General features: G+C 32.6%; 4 protein-coding genes across 4 annotated transcripts; 3 read left to right on the top strand and 1 right to left on the bottom strand.

The window, feature by feature from the left end:
• Positions 1-7,108: 7,108 nt before the first annotated feature.
• On the top strand, positions 7,109-9,028 carry LOC108341323 (uncharacterized). Its single transcript, XM_052871464.1, has 8 exons — positions 7,109-7,280; positions 7,365-7,454; positions 7,766-7,825; positions 7,924-7,963; positions 8,087-8,180; positions 8,440-8,499; positions 8,587-8,678; positions 8,792-9,028. The coding sequence occupies exons 1-8, from the start codon at positions 7,159-7,161 to the stop codon at positions 8,876-8,878; spliced, it is 645 nt and encodes a 214-aa protein (XP_052727424.1). The 5' UTR covers positions 7,109-7,158; the 3' UTR covers positions 8,879-9,028.
• Positions 9,029-12,251: 3,223 nt separating this feature from the next.
• Positions 12,252-17,617, bottom strand: LOC108324545 (protein LOL2). The gene is made up of 4 exons (XM_017557489.2): positions 17,389-17,617; positions 16,801-16,908; positions 16,345-16,454; positions 12,252-12,495 (listed from the first exon to the last, which is right to left on the bottom strand). The coding sequence occupies exons 1-4, from the start codon at positions 17,534-17,536 to the stop codon at positions 12,427-12,429; spliced, it is 435 nt and encodes a 144-aa protein (XP_017412978.1). The 5' UTR covers positions 17,537-17,617; the 3' UTR covers positions 12,252-12,426.
• A 1,583-nt stretch (positions 17,618-19,200) lies between these two features.
• LOC108326205 (uncharacterized) lies at positions 19,201-20,037 on the top strand. Its single transcript, XM_017559562.2, has one exon. The coding sequence runs from the start codon at positions 19,201-19,203 to the stop codon at positions 20,035-20,037; it is 837 nt and encodes a 278-aa protein (XP_017415051.1).
• A 2,459-nt stretch (positions 20,038-22,496) lies between these two features.
• On the top strand, positions 22,497-23,610 carry LOC108341229 (CASP-like protein 1C3). The gene is made up of 3 exons (XM_017578923.2): positions 22,497-22,825; positions 22,941-23,043; positions 23,131-23,610. The coding sequence occupies exons 1-3, from the start codon at positions 22,671-22,673 to the stop codon at positions 23,353-23,355; spliced, it is 483 nt and encodes a 160-aa protein (XP_017434412.1). The 5' UTR covers positions 22,497-22,670; the 3' UTR covers positions 23,356-23,610.
• The last annotated feature ends 24 nt before the right edge of the window (positions 23,611-23,634 follow it).

The following is a 23,634-nucleotide window of genomic DNA, read 5'->3' on the forward strand; positions in this document are numbered from 1 at the left end:
TATATATATTTGATAAGTTCGATAAATTAAATAATTATATATAAATTTTAAATATTAAATTTGGACTATACCCAAATTCAATAAATCGATCTAGAAATTAGATGTTCAATGAAATTGAATTATACTTATGACGTAGTGATCTTTGAAGACTTTCATTGTTTGTCCCTATGCTTGATGCCACTAGCCATGGTGATCCTTAATTTGAGTGTGAAAGAGAGAACTGATTTCTTGGTATATTGAAATTTAAAAAGAGCAAGACAAAATTGAAAATAACCCAAAAATAACTAGACAAGTTAATATACTAAAATTAATCCGTACATAATAATGTTTCTACAAAATTAGTTCTTATGTAGACGAATTTTAATTTATGGAAAAAAGTATTCCATTTTTTAATTTATTTTTCCATTAGGAAGAAAGAATTTATAGAAAAAAAGAGTTACTCTGTTAAAACGGATTAACCTTAACCAAAAAATTTAAATTTAATTTAAATTTATTATGGGTTAATAGATTAAATATTTTATAAGTTTATTTAATTATAATTTTTCTTTCGATTTCAAAAAAATTAATATCCTTTTTAATTAAAATTTAAATAAAGTTTAATAAAAAAATTAAAAATATATTAAACTTATAATTTAGAAAATATAATTAAAAACACAAAAATATAAAAGAAATTATTATTTAATATCAAATTATAGATGTCTCTGGTCTATTTATAATATTATATTTTTAAATAGATAAATTTAACAAAGATTTAAATTTAAAATTTTAATTTTTTAATATAATTTAAAATTTATAAATAAGTTAATAAACTATATTTTTTAATATAATTTTTTTAAAACTCAATAATACTTAAATCCATGGTAGACTGAATTGATGAGTGGATTTTAACCCTTGTTCACAATAAGATATTGCCCATGTATGCTATCATGCTGCAATTAATGAACTTCAACAGTCTTCTGCTGATAGATAAATTTAAATAACATCCAAGTTTAGCTAGTTGTTGGGTCACAGATTTTTCTCCTTTAAATTCATGTCTGCAATCATGTAGTTATAGATACTGAAATCCACATTAATATGCTTATGTCAAACAAGAAATAGGTTATGTCTGCAATCTTTTTATATGTTTGGGTCCTTCCAAGGATAAGTCTAAAGTGACATGTTCAAAGAAAAAAATGTCAATTTTATTGCTGTCTTATTAATATATTGCTTGCTGAATAATTCATTTGGAAGACTTTTTTTGTTTGCACTCTCACTTATATCAATAATATTTTTATTAACTTAAAGATGTATTTTAAATAGTCTAATCATACTAATTAACTTTTAGTTTTTACATAACTATGTGGCTTATATTTATAGTTCTATTTTTTACAATTAAAATTATCGTTTGGTTAACTCAAAATGAGTAATTTTTCGTAACAAAAAAAAATTATACCTTTTAATGATAGTCCATAGCATCACAATTGGAAAAATTTAGATTATAACTCCTTGAGACTAGTAAAACTAGTAATAGTCATTTTTAAATTTATCATATTATCAATCATAATCAATAATAATCTTACAAAATATATGCTTATTTTTAAGTTTTAATTTTGGTGGAAAATATTTTTAATTGTAATTTTAAAATTATAGTAACTTTTTATTTTATTTTCTCACATGGAAAGATTTTTTTTTGAATTTTTTCGTTTAAAGTGCCCTACACATCAAGATAGCCAAATGTGACTCTATCCTAAACTTCATTTGTTGATTTTATTACCATCCAATGTATTGATACAATAAATTGGTGAGTGAGGCACATGACCTACTTATTTCAAAGCAATAAATCTTATTCATTCTCATCCCAATTTGACAACTAATATTAGGTCTTATGACCCACTCCATCCATTTTAGATTGAATGCTGTTCTCCAAAGCCATTAGTGCTTCCCTTCCTTCTTACTTTGCATAAACAAACAATTGAAATTTGGTAATTGAAATAAAAATATCATAAGAAGTTGTGATTTAAAAAAAAAAATTGTATTATACTAGCGAACACTTAATAAAACTGTATAAATATGTAAACTATATACATACTTTAATTGTATAATACAACCATCTTATAGTTGGAAGGTCCTCATAACATACAGTAACAAAATTCAAATAAAAACACAACCATCAATTACCTTCGCAACATATGTTATTGTAGTATGTATAATCACTAATATCACTATAAAATGCTTTCAAAATCATCTCATATGGTTTAGTTTTTAAAAAGTGAAATCTTTTAAAATGAGGTAACATTTTTTTTGTATAAATATAAGTTTTAATTTTAAAATAACTAAAGTCTATAATAGTATATGTTTCTAGTGATATTTTTCAAAGTATTTGTAAAACTATAGATTTCAGTTATTTAAATAATCGAGGCCTATTTGTCTGCTAGGGTTAAAATTTCACAAATTTTGCATTTTCATCAAAGTTTTTCCATTTGTGTTGTTACATCACTCCTTCACTGCAAGAGTTATTATACTTCTTTCTTCGTTGTCAAACACGAACCACATCGTCGCTTTCGCTATTACTCTTCCACTCTTCTCCCTTCCCTTCCTCATGGACAACGCAAACTGTGTCGTCACGTCACCACTGCGAGCCTCCCTTTCCTTTCCATTTTGAAAGCGGCAAAAAGGTTTGTTCTCTCATCTTGCATTTTTTTTTTCTGTTTCATAACCCTTTCTTCCTAATGCAAGTATTTTTTTAATGTCTTTTATTCAATGTGGGGGTGAAAAAGGTTGTGGTGACTTTATTTGTTGGTGGAGAGCACGATGGTTCTGTGGTGGTTCTAGGGTGGAAATGTTGGGATGTTGAGGAGAGAAAAAAATTGAAACAATATTTTTTTTAAAAAAATATATAGAAATAGACTTTGGTTTAAGAAATAACTAAAGCATAAAGTAAAGACTATGCTTCAGTTATGAACCAAAGCCTAAAGTCCTACATTTTTTCACCTTACTTGAATATGCTTTAGTTAAAGAGTCGAAATATAATTTCCAAAATAACTAGGGCCAAAGCCCTTTCCTACCCTAGTGTATACATACACACAAAATAACATGCAAGAGTTGGCTAATAATTACATTAAAATATAACATCATCATATCATATTGTCATCACCATATTATATGAATGTAAATAAATTCACATTTAAACATATATCATCATATATTAACACTTGACATATATCATCATGTCATGCATCTTAACATTAATCATATGCCCTTTAAAGCATATGTAATTGATCTCATCATACCATTAAGGAAACATATATTAAATCATACATCTCAACATGTATAAAATACAATGACAACATCTTCTAACACATTGTCAAGTGACCTCCTCAAGATAAGTAAGGCAACATCCACTTCACTTAAGTAGTATCCTCTTCACCAAAGTGAAACACAACCTGAGACCATTGATCTCTTAGGGTTCTCATTGCTCCAACAACTACCTTGTTGCTTCATCGTACATCACTTCAACATTATAGCCAACACTTGGGTGACCATTACTTTGTTGAGATAAATCCAACAAGTTCATGAAACACCTTTTCCCCATTGTTGACTTCAACATCCATCCAACGTGCACAACCTACGTGTTATTAGTGCCACATATTTATGTCACATGTTCACCACCTTATATCATCATTCTTAAATGTTTGGAATCAACATTTGACAAAAAAGCAATATCATTTGGGTGTCTTGTTTAATGCTTGATTATATGCTTCTAGAGGATAGATAATCATCTTGACATCACTTAATAAAAGCCATCACTTGAGTTATACACCATGTTGCTTGAGTGGGTTGCACATATCTTGAGCAAAACAAGGTGGTTAATACAAGTAATGCACATTGTTTGACCTTATTTAAATGACAATATGTCGCTCAAGAGCTTGAACTATACACCACAATGCTTGAGCAACCAACATATCTCTTAAGCAAATTAAGGTAGTTATTGCAAATAATGACACTATTTAGACATCATATGAAAGTTTATATGCCTCTTGAGTGATATTTGACTCGAAAGCAACTCAAACTCAAATTAAATAACATTTTTTAAAGGTTCTCCAACATTTCTAATGTTTCTTCTACTTCCAAATCATTCACACCACAAGTTTTAACATGTAACATTATATATCATCATACCCAAACACTACTTCATCCTATAGTGCCAAATTTAATACAATCCATTTATTAAAAATAACCATCAATTTGTAAAAAAGTGATGTTAGTTCTTCTTACATAAATTGAAGCGTGCTTCTATCTAATAATTTCTTAGGAATCACTTCCAATCATCCAAACAACTTAAACAAGCATTTAAAAATTCAATCCTATACCAACAACATTCTCTCTTAACATCTAACTCAAGAAGGAGAAGAAAGAAGATATTAAAACACCAATATAGTTTAATATACTTACCTAAACAAAGATTCAATAAGTTTAAAATGCTCTACACCTCTTGAAGATCTCAATCAAATAAGAAAATCACAAACAAAATTGTGTTTTGTTAAAGAAAAAATGTATAAAAATAGAGTTTTTTGAAAATTAGTGATTTGGAGTGACCTAAAAGATAAACGTTTAATATTAAAATATTCTATACCTCACTTTGTAATCATTTTAGAGATTTTAGAAATTTTATAAAGACAAATTAAAGTATTATTACAAAACTAAATAAATTTATTATTGTAATAATTTTTAATAGGTTAAATTAGTCTTTTTATCCTAATTTTTTGATAAGTAGGCCCCTCTTTATTTTTTTAAATTAAGTCTATTTTTTTAAAAAATATTTTAATTTAGTCCTTTTAGTTAGCTTTGTACTAATGGTTTAAGGACATGTCACATGTTGGTTTATAGTGTTTATAATTTTTTAATTTTTTTCAATCTATTTTAATTATTTTCATTTTTTTTTAAGTTTTTTCATTCACTTATCAAGCTATTATCATGTCATGTAGTACTGTTAAGTGTGATGTGATAGTAATAATGTCAGTGTCATATGTCAGTGTCAATCCTTATATTTATTTTTTAATTCAATTTAATCTCATTTTTTTTTTAAAATGGAGCAATATTGTTCCTTTCCAAATTAGGATCAAGTTTATTTTTTTGTATAAATGTTATATTGATGTTTTTATTAAAATTGACATTTTTCTTATTTAATGCTTGAGTGTCTTGTTTAATGCTTGAGTATATGCTTTTATAGTATAAATACTCATCTTGACATCACTCAAGATATAAAGTATCACATGAGTTATGCACCATGTTGCTTGAATGACTTGCACATGTCTTAAGCAACATAAGGTGATTTATACAATTAATACATATTACTTAGTCTCTCTTAAGTCACAATACATCGCTAAAGAAATTTATCTATACACCATATAACTTGAGAAATCATCACATCTATTAAGCAAGATATATGTCTTTTGAGTAATACTTGACTCGTGAACAACTCAAATTGAAATTATATAATACTTTCTAATGGTTCTCCAACATTTCTAATGTTTCTTCTACTTCTAAATCATTCACATAACAATTTTTAGCATGCAACATTATATATCATCATACCAAGGCACTACTTCATCCTACAACACCTATAATGTCAAATTTCAAATTGTCCAAATATAAAAAATAACCATCAATTTGTAAAAAAATGATATTAGTTCTTCTCCTTAGGAATCTATTCCAATAATCTAGACAACTTAAGTAAGCATTTACAAATTCAAGATTGACAACATGATCTCTTAACATCTAAATCAAGAAGAAGAATGAAGAGATAAAAACTCCAATATGATTGAATATACTAACATAAACAAATATTCAATCAATTCAAAATGCTCTAAACCTATTCAAGATCTCATAAAACCATTAACAAAATTGTGTTTTATTAAAGAAAAAATATATAGAAAGAGAGATTTTTGAAAATTGGTGATATCAAGTGAGTAAAAAATAAGTGTTTAAATTCTTTTTATAAACTGACTTTTACTATTTCATTTAAAATATAATATTAAATACTTTAGGCCTCACTTGTAATAATTTTACTCTTTAAAGATTTCACAAATTATTTTAAATAGAAATTATATGATGAAATGTTACATTATAATGTATTTAAGTGAAATCATCAACATATGTACAATATGATTCGTATTCTCGCTTAATTCAGCCTCTTAGACAGAATACATAGTCAGCTTATAATCAACAGTCTCTACTTTGCGGTTCGAAATCTTGGACAATCTCAAATATGATACCAACAATTAATGATTACTTAATTAACAGGAAATTATCTAAATAACCTTGATTACCATGCTAAAAAAATGGACCAGTGGCAATTGGGTCCTACTTAGACCCAAAAGAAGGTAAAGGCCCATAACAGGGCAATATAAATACAAAGTGCCTCAGATAAAGTAGGTAAAGTACACATTAGCATTTTTTTTATTGTAAGATTTATATTTAATTTATTACGTGTTTTTTATTCTTTAAAATAATTGTTTTGTATTTTATATATATATATATTTATAAATTTTAATTTTTTTCTTTACTAATTCAATTTTTGACAATTGCATTATTTACATGCTATACCGAACTTCACATAAAAAGAATACCTGAGAGTTTGCTTTTGTTACATTAGAGAGAAATGCTAGTGCAATAATAATAAAAAGAACAGAAAAGATAATTATTTTATGAATAAGAATGGAAGCATAATTACATTATCAATTATACTCTTTAATAATAATAATAATAATAATAATAATAAATTGCTAAAAGGACGGAAAACGTTTTACTTTTCTTGTTTAATCCATTTTTTTTGGAATAGAATGAATTTTTAAATATATCAACTTTCTTTGACATATCTTGCTTAAGAAAACAATTCGAATTCAATGAGTAACTTAACTTCTCAACTCAAAATTTTCCTATATACTTAATTTAGAAGGTCATTATTTTTATTTTATTTTGTAAATAGTTTAAAACATTGAAATTAGATTTAATTTTATATGTAATTTCTAAATAATTCTTACACAGAATGCTGAAGTGGAAGTTTTGAAATTAGTGAACATAACGATTTGAGCGCGCGCAAACGCGAGAAAACTTGCATCGCTTGAGTTTCTCTCAACTCACAGGGCGTCTCTCTCACTGAGCTACAAAGCGTTTGCAATGTCTGCAACTAAATCCGGGTCAAGGAAGCGGGCTTCCGAATCCGAACTCACGAAAACCGATAAGAACAACCGATCAACAAATGATAATTTCGATCTCGATTTGGATTTCGATCTCTCAGAGTTCGTCTTCGCTGCTTTTGTCTTTTCATTTATTTATTTTTTCGGAATCCAGCTAAAAGTTTAACCTATTCTGCAAATCTGCAGTGACATCAAAGGAATCGTGTCCGCGTTGCACCTGATCAGAGACAAGGCTCAGAAGGATGGTCAGAAGAAGAACGAAGAGACAATTTCCAGGTACTGCGTTTGCGTACGTTTCAATCCTACCCGAAACGTTTCTGTCACCGTAGTTTGAACTTCGAAGATTGTGCCTGGAAAGATTCGAATAATGCGTAGAAGGTTTTAGCGGTTTTGATTCAGATTGCTTCTTTCATGTGATCCAGAAACATGCATGCTTGACGTGGACTTGTAAATTTGCCAAAAATATCGATCCTAACATTGAATTCGAATTAATGGAGCTACAAATTTGATGCAACCGCCATTTTATTTTCTAATTTGTTGTTTGCATAATCAGTGTTTTGGTGACTGTTGTTTTTTGTTTGTGATAGTGTGGGTTTTGAGGTTAAGTCTATGATCGAGGGATTGAGGTCAAAAATTGAGAAGGACAGGTAAACTTGAAGTCTGAATTGTATGTTGTTTTGACCTTTTTAATATTTTTTGCCGCTTCTTCACTGTATTAAACAGTATGTTCTCGTTGCAATGTCAGGCAAAGCATTACTAAAGCACTTTCGAAGAGTTCCAAAGAGGTTTGTAGACGATTATGGTTTCTGCATGATATTGAATAGTGGTAATGGAGTCATAAATAGCAAGGGGATAATTTGTGTGTTCCCAAAACTGGTTTAATCATTGTTTTTATTACGAGCATGCAGTACGAAAGTTCCTTGAAGAGTGAAACTACCAAGTTTCAAGCACTTCACGAGAATTTTTGCAAAGAGAAAACCACTTCTCTGCAGGCACTGAAAGGTACTCCCTCTAAGATTGTCATTGTGGACTAACTAGCTTCATCTGTTGTGAACGTAATATCCCCTTTTCTTAAATAACTGAAACTGCTTGTGTTATCTTATTGTGATTCTTTGGCAGTTTCTAAAATATATACTAGTGGTAAATCCTGTGAAATAATGTGTTACTTATGAAATATATAATAGTGTTAATTCATCTGTTAGAATTAGATAATTGTACTCTTTGCTGGTTAGACGTTAACTACTGTTCTGTCCATTGATAGATATTATCTCCAAATTTGAAGAGGAAAAGGAAAAACTATTTGTGCGATACGAACAACTGAGTAAGCTATATCATTTAATCTGCCTTAATGATAATAACAACCTGAATTCAATAATTTATTTTCTCTACAACTTTACGAATGCTTCAGGGAAGAAAGAAAGAATTATGATATCTGAACAAGAAAAGGCCTGCAATGAGAAAATTTCCCAACTGGAAGAGTCATTGAAAAAGAAGAAACAGGTAAATTAAGCAGTGGGATATAGTTTTTTTCTGTTGCATTCTGTCCGTCTCTCTTTGATTCATATATTCACCCCGGCATTAACATAACCGATTGATTGTCTTTTGTCACACAGGACGATAAAACTTTCAGCATTCTTAGAAAAACACTTGGTTCGTTCTTGGAAAGTACCTCGGACGAGGAATTCCCACCTGATGACTAAGACTGCAATGCGCAGATCGTCTGATGTGTAAAAATCACTGATTCTATTAATTTCACTGGAAAATGTGATCATAGATAAACTCAAGATGAACTCTCTTTACACAGTTCACTTTAATCTCTTATAACAACCAAACCAGGTGTTAAAAATAGTTCTTGCACCACAAATTCAGGACAATATCTGCTTATATTATGATATATTTTTCTTTGTTCATGCAGATGTTTCTCCTTCTTTTCTTGCTACCATTGTTGCTGATTCTGATTAAATTCTTCTCTAAGTCCGAGCGCATAGCTATAATATATAGAACCATTTGTTTTTCAGTGGCTCTAACCTTCGACAAGACATTCAGTTTGGTTTAACAGTCTTAATCTGTCCAAATCCTATCGTCAATAAAAATCTTTAATTGACCTGTTTGGAAAAGTAGGAGAAAAAATATAACATTGATAAATTTTTTACTTTTAAATTCTACACAAACATATGAAAGATCTCGTCTCATTCTTTTTTTTTTTTATTTTTAAGGAGAAATTTGGTCCGTGAAATTCAATATATTTGAATAGCTATAGCGTTAAAAAGATACCAGCAAAATCGTTTATTGTCCACCCTCGTAGCACTAGTGCATAGATAATTGAAATAACTGTTGTAGTTAACTCTGTTATTAGTTAGAGAGATATAGGGTGATTATGTTTTTGTAAGTGTAGCAGTTGTTTTTCTGTACAAGATGCGTGCATAGGTATGAATATGTGAGTTTACATGATCAATGCAAAACACTTCCTTTTATAATCTTCTTCCCTTTACGTGATTTTTTTTCCCAGCATATTGAAGAGACAGTATAGGAAACAGAGCCTGTCACGTTTTAGCATGACAAATGACATTCTATAAGAACATGGAAATAAGGCCAAAATTAACTCTACTTGTTAGAATAAAAAGTGAGGACAAATTGAGGTAAAACATAATCGACTATGAAAACCATTTCAGAATACTGACATTTTATCTCTACATTAAATTATAACAGCTAAAATGTTTTTCTTAGATTATGAATGAATAAATTATAAGAAATTCAATCCACTAATAATACGAATTGAGTTCATTAGCACCACATATAATAAAATGTGATATTAGTTGAGAATACATTTACGAGTTTAAATTTTATATTAAATAAAACATGAGAAATTAAATTTTATATATATATAAACAAATTCATAAACTCATTCTCTCAATTTTTTTTATTAGAAGTGAAGTACATTCTTTAATATGAGTTTGACTCAAATCTAACTATTCTTTAATCTTTAAAGTGAAATCCTTCAAACACTCGTCAAGCGTTACTTTCTTTAAAAAATTGAATGAGTTGGCACCACGTTTAAAAAGCGGATTCCCTTTATGGTCTCCACTTCTTTTCCTATAATCATAAAACTGCCATGCTTGACTTCTAATCTAGCTCATACTTGTTAATTTATCTAATAGGATTATTTTATCTTTTTATTTACGCAAAAGGATTGACTTTTCAAAATTTTTAAAAATAGGTGAAGTTTGGGAGGACAACCTAAAAAGTTAGAAGTTGTACCATTTAGGACTATTTCAATTAAGTCAGATTTGTCTGTCTGAAGTTATATGAGATGGAACGACTTTAATTTTATTTTATTAAGTTAAGTCATCATATTTATGAAAACTTGTTTAAAATTTTTTTTTTCTATTATAGCTGAAGTCTCGGCACGACTTTAGTTTTTTTTTTTTTAAGTAAAGTCATTAAATTTATAAATAATTGAGTTAAAAACAATTTTTTTTCTATTATGATTGAAGTCATACGATATGACACGACTTCAACATTTTTATTATTAAAGTAAAGTTATTTCGTATGTATTAAGACTTTCGTTAAAAACTTTTTTTCTATTATTGCTAAAGTTATACAGTAAATACAACTTTAGTTCTTGATTTTTTTTAAAAAGTTTCAAAATTTTATTTTTTAAGTCTTTTATATCAATAGAATGCTCCGAAAATTTTAATATTTTAATTAGTTTATTTGAATATAGTTATTTATTAATAGAATGAATGGCTGGAAAATTTATTAGAATAAAGACTAAATAAATTATATAATTCTTAACTAATATAAAAAATTTATGAGTGGGAAAATAAAGAATACAAAATGAAACATCATTGTCTATTGCCTGTTTGAACAATTTCTTTGATTATAACTTTTGTTACGATAATAAGAATATGTTTTTGGCCTACTTTGAGTCGATTGATTCATTTCATTATAAGTACGAGTAATAGTTGGTCTTTTTAATTATTTACTATGCATTTTAAGGTTTAGAATAAAGTTGAGACTCCTATAGGTTGACCAATAATCCCATTTTGAATATGATGAAATTAAACTTTGTAACTCTTGCAAATGTTATTTAGATTGTACATATGATCACCAAATGTTACTCGTTGAAAGTGGTAAAAGGAACAAACAACAATAACAAAAGAACAAGACAACTTCAGAACTTCAAACTCCTGTAATCACATCATCATTCATTTAACTTAACTTAATAAGGTATGACATTGGTTCAGGTGACTGTATACATCATGTTCCTTCCATCGTACATCATCTTTCCATCTAAATTTAACCTTTTTTTCAAGTCCATCTCACATTATATTTGAAACCTATGCAACCACACCACTTTATTCACTTACAATCCAACTTCACCTATGAATTATTATCAACTTACAATGTCTTCACAATAACATGATAATGAAAGTGGAGATGATGAAGATGACGATAATCAAAATGATAATAATATTGAACACAAATTTCCATGTCAAATGCTCTATCATTACAAGCAACATCTTTTGAACATAGAAAACATAAAAAACCGAAAAGATCTAAAAAAAATCAAACTGCTTTACACAGATAAATATTTATATTAGAATAATTATTTGATAATAAATTTTGATTTCAATTATTTTATTTTAATTATTTTTAATTTTTAATTCATTTTAATCATTTCAGTACTAATATCATTATGACTTTTTCTTTATTATTTTTTTCATGTATTCAATTAATTAAATTAATTTTAAACATTAAATTAATTAAATAAAATAACAAAAAATAAATATCATTAAAACATAATAGAATAAAAATTAAAAAAATTCACTTTATTTTTAAACAAGATTAAATAATTTATATTTTAATATATTTAAAAAAATATAGAAAACATACATTAATAAAAAAATTATATATAATATGAATATAAATGAAACATTCAATCCAATTCAATTATGAAGAAAAGAAACACTTTAAAGACATTAAACTCTATCCATTTATATTTTAGACAGTCAATAGCATATGACAAGGATATTCAAGGGGTACAAATGAAAGAGGGACCAAGAAGAGGAATAGAAGAATGTCAAGTAAAACTTAATTATGGAAAAATTGCTTCCAAAATCTTATATTAAATAATGATTTCATATGGATGTGCCTCTTTGTAGGAAAGCAATTTTGAGATTGATCCATAAATTCTCATAACTAATTTGTTTGATATACAAGGATGATAGATCCAATAGGCAGGCCACTAACAACCAGATTTTGCAGGAACTGGTTTCCTTTGTTGTATAGACCATGGAGGCCGCTCGTTGTGTGCCTGCACAAAATCCATGAGAGAAATTCTGGTTTAAATGAAACTTAATTGTATTAGCATAAAAATTCTATAGCATTAGCAAGGTAGGCTCAGTTGAAAATCAAAAGAGGAGGGTCTAACGAAGAAAGATAATAAACTCCCCTTAATGAAAATAAAAACCCCGTACAAAAGCAAAATCATTCTAGTCATCGTTAACTTGGATACGGGAAAGAGGATAAGATAAACTAATTATCCTGTTTTAATACACGGTTTAGTTAGTTAATGAGATATGCTTATTATACCACTTAACACTTTCCTAATCTTTAATTAACAATTAATCTGGTTGAGGGGAATGGGATACAAACTAACATGATAAGTTAACAGTTTTTTCTTCCCCCTTATCCCTATGCTACCTCTTTGGGTTTCACTTGCAACCATCTCTGAACCCCCTCAGTAAATTTGATCTGTCAAGCCCCTATTATCATGTATTTTTTTTCCACAGAAAAAAAATAGAAAGTGAAAATTGGAGTGGAAACAATGTCTATGATGGTATAAATTTGACTCGGAAGTTTGCTTTAACCGTTTCATATAGCTGGATTTAAAGCAAAGGGAAGAAAATTTCATTATTTCTGTTGCTATTTGAAGGGGCTATAGCTTACTATTTTTTCTGCATGTTATGGCTAATGGGATTCAGCAATTTCTTAGTGCAAATGCGGTAGTTCGTGCCAAAAAGCTATGGTGATGTTATTGTTATAGCTATCAAGTGCATGTCCCTGTCTGACCGCCTAAGTCCTAGTTGCCTGATACAAACTTCATGTTAGTTCAAATTTCACTACTTTAACTGATATCTAATTAAGTATGGATAGAAAGTTAATGATTATGTGATTAATCAGAGTACATGCAGTCAGTTTGCTTTAATGCATTGCTACGGACAAATTTGTCATTCACCACACAAACAAGAGCAGCCCCGAATAATTCTGATGCAGACACCATCTATTGCATAATTTTCATTCAACTCATAAACATTCTCTCTCTAATAGGAAGAATATGCAGCAGCAATACAATATAAATGGTACATATTAAAAAATCAAACAAAGTGTCAGTCAAAAACATTTTAAAATAATAAAATGAAATAATTTCATAACTGAAAACAATCAACATAAATTAAAGTGATATAGGTCAGATTAAAAATGTAGCAATCAATTGAAAATAATAAATATAAGAATTTCCTTTTTGAACAAATCAACTTAAATTAAAAAGGGTCAGATTTGTAAGGCAATTTAAGGTCAATGTTGTTAATTTAGTCTGTAAAAATTAGGCATTACATTAAATTGACATATGAGATGTAATTGAGAATATATTATTATAGAAGAATATACAACAAAAAAAGTCAGAAATATTAATTTGGTATCAAAGTTTCCTTCATCTTGTAGCCCATGCTCTTATAGATCAATCCTTTGAATTTCAACTTATAGAGGATGGTCTCTTCATCGAATGGATGTAAAGAATGTTTTCTTTCATGATGACCCAATAAAAGAAATCCATGTGACTCCTTCAGGTTTGTTATCCTCCTATGACATAGTGCATAAAATAAATTCCTCCTTATATGGCTTGAGAAAAGCTCTTAGGGCACAATTTGAGAAATTGTTTTACTTAAATTCTCTGTTAGCCAGTGTGACACCTCTTTATTTATTCATCACACAATTGTTGACATTTTTCATTCTTATCTATGTTGATGACATTGTCATTATGAGATCCAATCAAATCCATGCAAAGACTCAAACAACCACTTCAAGCTTCCTCTTCAAAATGAAGGATATTGATTACTTCTTAGGTCTTAAGGTCCCCTCTCACTCCAAAGGTATCCTTTCATCAACACCAATACAAATTTAATTTCTATGGTTGCCCTTCAATCTATTACCTCAACGGATACTCGTCGAGGTTAATGTCAAATATCATAATAAGGGTAATCTTTTACACAATCCATTGAAGTATTGCCAATTGGTGAGTGATGAGTAGTCTTAACTATTTTGTGTAATCCTTATCATTTTCACTTGGCTATGTTGGATTGAGTGTTTACCACTAAAGCCAAAAGTTATAGGTAATAGATAGGAACAATTCTTTCTACTTAAAAACATAGTATTCCTATCATCATGGTTCAATTGCGACTTGGCCTACCTGGAATCCGTCTTAGGACAATTGATGTTACCTGTAATTATCTCATCCTCAACACTTATCCTATTGAGAATCAAATTCGTGACTTTAGCTATAATTCCAATTGTTGAATCAAGCACTTATCACTAGGTCAAAAGCTATAACTAATAATAAGGGCTCAACTTTTTCTACTTAAGAAGATAGTGGTCCAAGCGTCATGGTTCTATTGTAACTTGACCCACCTGACCTCCACTGCAGTACAATTGATATCATTTGCAACAATCTGGTCCTCAACAATTGTTCTCGTAGAAATCAAACTTGTGACCTTGGCTTTAAGACCAATTGTTAGAATGAGCACTTACCACTAGGCCAACTAATAGTCAGGGTGCAACTCCTTTACTTAGGAGTGTGGCTACCAAAATGCCACAATTCTATTGTGACTTAGTGTACCCTACCTCCACCATGGAACAATTGATATCACGTGCAATAACTATTATTCGTCACACTATTTGTTTCTTTTGAAGGGAACTTCTCAATGCAATTTATTTTTTCTTGCTAGTTTGTCTCTTTGATTGCCTACAGTGATGCAGATTGGGCAATCTATCTAGATACTAGGAGGTCTATATCTAGTTGGTGCATGTTTCTTGGTCCTACTTTGGTTTCTTGGAAGAGTGAAAAGAAAGTCCATGTTTACAAGTCGTCCACGTGAGTCTAAATATCAAGCTATGTTTTGACATTATTTGGATGTTTGTTGGCTGAACTTGGAATTCTTCCAAGCAATGTCACACCTCTCCATGTTGACTAGTGGAACAACTTGCCACTAATTTGATTTTTCATGTGTGCAGTGAGCATTGGGGTGGATTGTCAGTCTATTCATGAAGCTCTTAATAATCATGTCATCTCTCTTCCTCGTGTCAACTTGGGACTTCAGCTTGCAAATAATTCTACCAATTTTGTTCCATGTCCCACCACTAATTCTTTGAAGCAAAGTGGTGCATTCTTGAGCAGCCTAATAATTGTTGTTGTTGTTTCCTTTTATATGGGTTACAAGAATCAGCCTAGAAATAGTATATATTTAGAGTTCCTATTTTAGCTCGCACAAAGTAAGAATTGTATTAAACTTTCATTAGAGGTGCAATTGACAATGTATAATTTATAGAAGAGTATAGAACGAAAGTAAAGCAAGAAACAACAAATTCCTGCCATTCTCTGTTCCACTTCAAATATAGGACAAGATACCACAATACACCTGAGTTATATAGTATGCATATAAGTTATATTACGATGATATTGTATCTAAATTTGTCCAACTCTCACATGCTATCGTATCTTATCCACTAATTACGACCTGAAGGTTTCAAAGAGTAGTTCTATTCAGAGTAAATCCCACTACATTGGCAGAGAAAATACTAGGATTTTTAGCCATTGGCGGCATCCCTCCAGTATTTTCCATTTCTAAATATATCAATCACCAATAACAATTCAAATAAAAGTTATACACATCCATTATGTATTCAACCACAACATGTAGATATTATAGTCTTTGTATAATCTAAATTTCATTCAAAATGTTTAAAAAAGTTAAAGGGAATTTTCCTTTCACAGAACTTTCAATTACTCCACAGTAATTCATGATAATATGTCTGGTAAACCGAACATCGTCTCAAAAGAAAACTATATTTTTCAGATAAAGTACTAAATACATAACAGTTAACATACCCCAATTTCTGTCACAAATTGGCATGAGGAACACCTAACATGTGAAGCACCAAATGGGTACATTAGCAATACCGCACAACTGCCACACTCAACTTGCCCAACCTGATCAGCTGTAAGGAATGGGATATTGATTTAAATATCTCACCACGCAAAAAAGAGAATGCCATAAGTCATGATTGACAAGGAAGTAAGGCAACTTCAAGAAAATATAATACAGTTTTATAAAGAACTGAAAACATCAATATATGAAGGATTTTTTTAAATAAAAGCTTCATATCACTGTGGGATTAGAGGTGCCAACTGACACGTCTAGTCCCACCTATCATTTGCAGCACATCAAAGAAATTTATGTAAAAGAGAGACAATATAAAAGGATCATGAGGGGACTAGACCAAAACTCACGAAAAAAATTTGAGAACTGAAATGGTAGCAATGCCAATGAGAAAGATGAACAACCTTCTAATACAATGTTGACAGCCTCACAGCATGAACATTTAACATGTTTGGCACCTCGTGGATAAGAAAGCAGGCGGTGACAAGAACCGCAGACCATCTGACCCCAACCTGTTCACACAGCTTGCCAGTCAGAGTGATCAAGTTAATAACCAATTTCATGAAATGGTTATAAAAAAAAGCAATGACTCTTTCAGGGATATCAACAAAAAACCAATTCCTTTAACTCTTTCACAGACTTCAAACAACAAATTTGCGATATTGCATTCAAACCCCTTTCTGCATCTGTCCACCTACTCAGAATCACATTAACTTGAATCTCGAAGCTATTAAATGTAAAGAGTAAACCCTAACTCAACAACACTCGTGGCTCACAATCCTGATTAAAAGCGAAACACATTCCCCAAATAAAATGAATGCGCGTTTTAAAGTTCAGTGGTTCAGAAGAAAAAACATGTAATCTACTTAATAGTGCAGTTGATGATTCAAAAGGCGTGAACAATTTTAAAAGCTGATAAATTTGCAGAAGAATAAAACAAATGAAAGCAATGCAAGTAGTAGAGGGTTTTGAAAAGAAAAGTATAAACTGACCACATGGACTAGGCGGTGGTGGTTGCGGTTGTGGTTGGGGTTGCGGCGGCGGTTGCTGTTGCGGTGGCGGCGGATGATTTGTGATTGGTTGCCACCCCGGTGGGGGACCTTCATCGTCTTCCTCTTTCTCTGTTTGTTGACTATGCATCTTCCTCGCTGCGCTGCCTAGTATCGATCACTTCGTTTACCTGTGTATGCTATTTCGTGCTCTTTTCTTCTTCAGCAGTAATATATCATTCTTTAAAACTTAATTTTTTATTTTGAATAATTTAAAATTTATAGAGAGCGTATTTTGCTTTTATTACGGTAAAGATTAAAGAGTATATTTTAATATAAATTTTGAAATAATTTATAGAAGAAAAAAAAACCTCTTTTGAGGGTAAAATATATATATATATATATATATATATATATATATATATATTCTATTAAAAATTTGTTTTATTTAATACCTAAAATTTTCATATTTTTAGTTTGAGTCTTTACTATCAATTTTGGAGTCTGAAATAAAACACTACCAACTTAAATAGTAAAAGAAATTAAATTTTATAACTTTAATTATATTCTTCAACAAATCAACAAATAAAATATGATTGATTGTCTTAATTAGAGTTCATACATGAATAATCATACTTTAATCTTAAGTTAATTGGTTTTAGAGTTGATCTTTATTGAACTTGTTCGGTATAAGTAGTTTGATACAAAGTCGAATGGTCTACTTAATGACTCTTTGGGCTTAGTGGCTTGTTTGACATATTAATGATTGACAATCTGATTTAATGCATGGTTGTCCGATCTATTTGGTGATCGTTTGAACTCAATGACTTGTTTGTCGAGCTGGTGTTTAACTATTCAGTCTGGTGCACAGTTGTCCATGCTCATTGACCTATTTGTCGAGTTAGTGTTTGACCATCCAGTCTGGTGCATGTTCATCCAAGCTCACTTAATTGTTTGTTAAGCTGGTAGAGTATCATCTGATCTAGTACATGACTATCCGAACTTATTGACATGTTTACCAAACTAATGTTTGACCATTCAGTTTTAATTGACCGTCCAAGTTATGGATGCACATCTACTAAAATAATATTATTTTTATGTTTGATTCCTAAAGTAAACATATTATTTCATAAGAATACATGTTCTCTATTATTACTCGCTTATTTATTATTTTACTGTTGTTACTATGGGCTCGTAGGCTACCGATCGGTCACGACCAGCTTCTCATCCGTTCGGTCTCGATTAGCTTCTCATCCGTTCGGTCTCGACCAGCTTCTCATCCGTTCGGTCTCGACTAGCTTCTCATCCGTTCGGTCTCGACCAACTTCTCATCCGTTCGGTCTCGACAATTATGGGGCAGAATTAATGCACAATGAATGTGATAACGGCTACCGTTAAACAATTAAGGTTGCATTTAATGACCATTAAGAGGTAAATTAATTTGTCAGATTCCTTTAAACTCTATAAATAAGAGTTTAGGCTTAAGGTACAGGGACATTCAACTCATACTACAATACGCCCTATTTACGTCCTATTAGGACTTCAATATTTAACTGTAACAAACAGTTTATAAAACTGCTCCTAACTTGAGCGTCGGAGTGCCTTTTGCAGGTACCTCCCCTCTTTTACAAAGAGGGTGACTGAGTGGTCAAGACTGAAGTTCACCGAGCGGCCAATATTGAAGGTGACCGATCGGTCCAAACTGGAAGCAAACAAGCGAAGCGCACCAGTCGAAGGTTAGTGTCTCGGTCTCACAATCCCTACCGAAACATTTTGGCGCCCACCGTGGGGCCGAGAGCAAACTGAAGACACCCAATGGTGACCACAAGAAATATGGAGGAGCAGAGCACCAGAGATTTAATAAGAGAGTTGCAAGCCCAGATTGAGGCACAGGCGCAGACTATACAAGCGCAGGCGCATGCGCAGCAAGAGATGCGGCGGAGGCATGAGGAGGAGATGAGGGCGCTAAGGGCCGAACGGGAACCTCCCGAGCGGTCCGCCTCAAATCGAGAGAATGCTAATGAGGCAAGCCATAATCACGCCAACCCGAACGGTCGGGCTAGAGGGGAACCAACACCCCTGCAGACCGCTCGGCCTACCAGTTTGTTGCCCTTCACGGCAATCATCATGCAAACCCCAATGCCAGAGAAGACTCCCCCCGTGTTGGATAAGTATAATGGTTCGGCTGATCCGGATAATCACTTAAGGACGTTCGGTAATGCAATGGCATTCTATACAGACAGCGACCCGATCATGTGCAGAGCCTTCTCGTTGTCACTTAAGGAAGAGGCATTGGAATGGTATAACACTCTTCCTCCTAACACAATGGATTGTTTCGCTACTGTGGAAAACCTCTTTAGGAGACAATACGCATCCAATCGGAAACAGGAGGTAACACCGGCGAATTTAATAAATACTAAGCATGAGAAAGGAGAAACTTTGAAGGCTTTTATGAAGAGGTATATTGAAACCGCACGACGGGTTAGAGAGATAGATCAATCTTTTATTATCAATAATTTGCCTTCGTGTATGAGACCAGGATATTTTGCGGAGAAATTGTATGCACGACCGCCAAAAACTATGGAGAAGCTCCAAGAGCGAGCAGCTGAGTTCATCCGGATGGAGGAAATGCGATTGTCGCAAAGGAAATGACAGCAAGAGGCTGATGTGGGCGGAAGTGGAAAGGACGGCAAACGACCGTTCGACAATAACGATAAGAATAGGGAGTTTCCCCGGCCATTCAAGTTTCACCGTTATACAACCCTCAATGCACCTAGGGCAAAAGTTCTCGAAGAAGCCCTTAACGCAGAACTTCTCACACCCCGAAGGAAACCATCTCCAAGAAATGCAGATGAAAGGAAGAGTTGCCGGTACCATCAAAACCATGGACATACTACAGAAGACTGCATCACGTTGAAAAATGAAATAGAAAATCTTATCCGGGCGGGACATCTCCGTAGGTTTATAAAGGAAGCAAGATACGGCCTCCCCAAGGAGGGATATTCGCGAAGAAGCCCCGAGCGGGCAATTAGGAAAGACGAGCGAGGGCGGGGCTATAGTCGCAGTCCCAGTCGTCATCGGGAACGGTCGGTTCGTGGATTTATCAACTAAGGAGAAACCTCCAAAACTCTATTAATGTCATGGTTAAATTTAGTTTCAATTGATTTAGACTTTTGTTATTATCCTACGCTTTCATTATGGAATAAATAAGGCCAGGTAATTGAGGACCAATCAATTGTTCCCAAATGTTGTTAAAGAAGTGCATATCCAGCGAAAAAAGTCTCGAAAAGTCTGAAGAAAAAGACCGAGCGGTAAATACCGCTCGGCCGAGAGGTAAACCCCTCTCGTCAAAATTGAAGATAAAGACCAAGAGGTAAATTCCTCTATAAAGATTTGAAGACCGGGCGGTAAATCTCACTCGGTGAAGAGGTAAATTCCTCTATAAAGATTTGAAGACCGAGCGGTAAAAATCTCACTCGGTGAAGAGGTAAATTCCTCTATAAAGATTTGAAGACCGAGCGGTAAATCCCACTCGACGAAGAGGTAAATTCCTCTATAAAGATTTGAAGACCGAGCGGTAAAACCCACTCGGCGAAGAGGTAAATTCCTCTATAAAGATTTGAAGACCGAGCGGTAAATCCCACTCGGCGAAGAGGTAAATTCCTCTATAAAGATTTGAAGACCGAGCGGTAAATCCCACTCGGCGAAGAGGTAAATTCCTCTATAAAGATTTGAAGACCGAGCGGTAAAACCCTCTGGCGAAGAGGTAAATTCCTGTAAAGATTTGAAGACCGAGCGGTAAAACCCACTCGGCGAAGAGGTAAATTCCTCTGTAAAGATTTGAAGACCGAGCGGTAAAAATCCCACCCGGTGAAGAGGTAAATTCTTCCAAAGATTGAAGACCTAACGATCTTATTTGATTGACCGACCGGTCTTATAACAACCTATTCTGACATTAATGCCTTACTCTCTCACCATATCAAATTTCGAGTTGTTATATTTCTTTAGTACAGGTAACAGGATACTGCAAATTACAACCGAGCGGTAAATCCCACTCGGCCAAGAGGAAAAACCCTCTCGTCAAAGTTGAAGCCAAAGACCGAGAAGAAAATCCCTCTCAACCGAGCGGTTCTCACTCATTAATCAGGAAGCTCTGATAACAAGGACTGTCGAGCGTGCGGCTAAATTCAATCCATGGAACTGTTCGGCACAAATAGAATAGAACGACTTGAAGCATAGAGAGCAAACTCCTTAATACAACGAGAACAACCTCCCTCAAACTCATAAGTCCTATAGTTAACCGTTCGGCTAAAGCCGAACGATTAACTCAGACTTGGGGGGCTTATGTTACTATGGGCTCGTAGGCTACCCATCGGTCACGACCAGCTTCTCATCCGTTCAGTCTCGATTAGCTTCTCATCCGTTCGGTCTCGACCAGCTTCTCATCCGTTCGGTCTCGACTAGCTTCTCATCCGTTCCGTCTCGACCAGCTTCTCATCTGTTCGGTCTCGACAATTATGGGGCAGAATTAATGCACAATGAATGTGATAACGGCTACCGTTAAACAATTAAGGTTGCATTTAATGACCATTAAGAGGTAAATTAATTTGTCAGATTCCTTTAAAGTCTATAAATAAGAGTTTAGGCTTAAGGTACAGGGACATTCAACTCATACTACAATACGCCCTATTTACGTCCTATTAGGACTTCAATATTTAACTGTAACAAACAGTTTATAAAACTGCTCCTAACTTGAGCGTCAGAGTGCCTTTTGCAGGTACCTCCCCTCTTTTACAAAGAGGGTGACTGAGTGGTCAAGACTGAAGTTCACCGAACGGCCAATATTGAAGGTGACCGATCGGTCTAAACTGGAAGCAGACAAGCGAAGCGCACCAGTCGAAGGTTAGTGTCTCGGTCTCACAATCCCTACCGAAACAATTGTTAATTAAAAAATTGCTTCTTTATCCAATCCGTTTGGTGGTTAGAATAACAATGCAAAATAATCAAATTGGTTTGGACTTGAAGGTTCTAAGTGACCTAGTTATTTCCCAGCCTCCCAAATGTCTAAGTTGTCATAATCAACTTGGTTTGAATGCATGTCTTAGGTAAACAATCGGTTTTAAATTGTGGCGCAAATTTACAAACCACTAAATCATCCTACCATATGTTGGCTACCTAATATTTTCCTCTCCACTCCAGCTAGTCAACACACACATACATATATTATATTCACCTTTTGTATATTGAAAGCACCATTTTTCTAGTGATAAACTCTGCAATAAACCATGACTAAGACCAAGAGACTTCTCACACTTTTCCTAAGGTTCCTTGCCATTGGAGCAACAATAGCAGCAGTGATTGTAATGGTGACAAGCCATGACTCTACTCAGGTCCTAAACCTGACCTTCACTGCCAAATATAGCAACGTCCAAGCATTCAAGTGAGACCACCCTTCTTTTTTCTCTCTGTTTCTCTGCTGTGTCTTCAAAATACATCGATTTTGATAGCTGCTAAAACATAACTATACAAACTTTCTGAAAATTTGCTATGTGTAGGTTCTTTGTGATAGCAGAAGCCATAGCATGTGGATACAGCATAATTCTCCTTTTCACATGTTCCAAAACTTCACTTTGGCGTTTGGTTCTGATCCTGGATGTGGTAATATTGTACATCAGCAACCACCACTGTAACTTGTAATTGAACCTCTTTGAGTCGTAATAAAAACTAACACATCATTTTGATCAGGTGATAGCAATGCTACTCTCTTCAAGTGTGTCAGCAGCACTGGCAATAGCTCATGTGGGCAAGAAAGGCAACACTCATGCTGGTTGGTTACCCATTTGTGGACAAGTTCCTAAATTTTGCGACCATGTCACTGGAGCTCTTGTTGCTGCTTTCGCCGCAGCTATAATATACTTTCTGCTTATTTTTTCTTCGCTTTACTCTGAGAAGAACACCCTCTTCCTGTAAAACTAGCAACACATACATCACCACTCAATTGTTTTCTTGATTCTACGTACCTATGTAGCATCTTTTCGTTCCAGCTCTGGGCCCTTTACTCTCTTTGTACTGATTTATTAGTTCACAGATAGATAAATCAATATCATTGCACTGATTCATGTGAATTGTCTTCTTAATTTTATTACTCATCATTGATGTGTTAGTCACCGACCAGATTATTTGCTGTCTGTTTGTTATCTAAATTTTTATCTGCCGTACTTCAATTAAAATTCAACTCCAAACTTCATT

Source organism: Vigna angularis, chromosome 1 (genome assembly GCF_016808095.1).
Source record: "Vigna angularis cultivar LongXiaoDou No.4 chromosome 1, ASM1680809v1, whole genome shotgun sequence".
Lineage (NCBI taxonomy): Eukaryota > Viridiplantae > Streptophyta > Magnoliopsida > Fabales > Fabaceae > Vigna > Vigna angularis.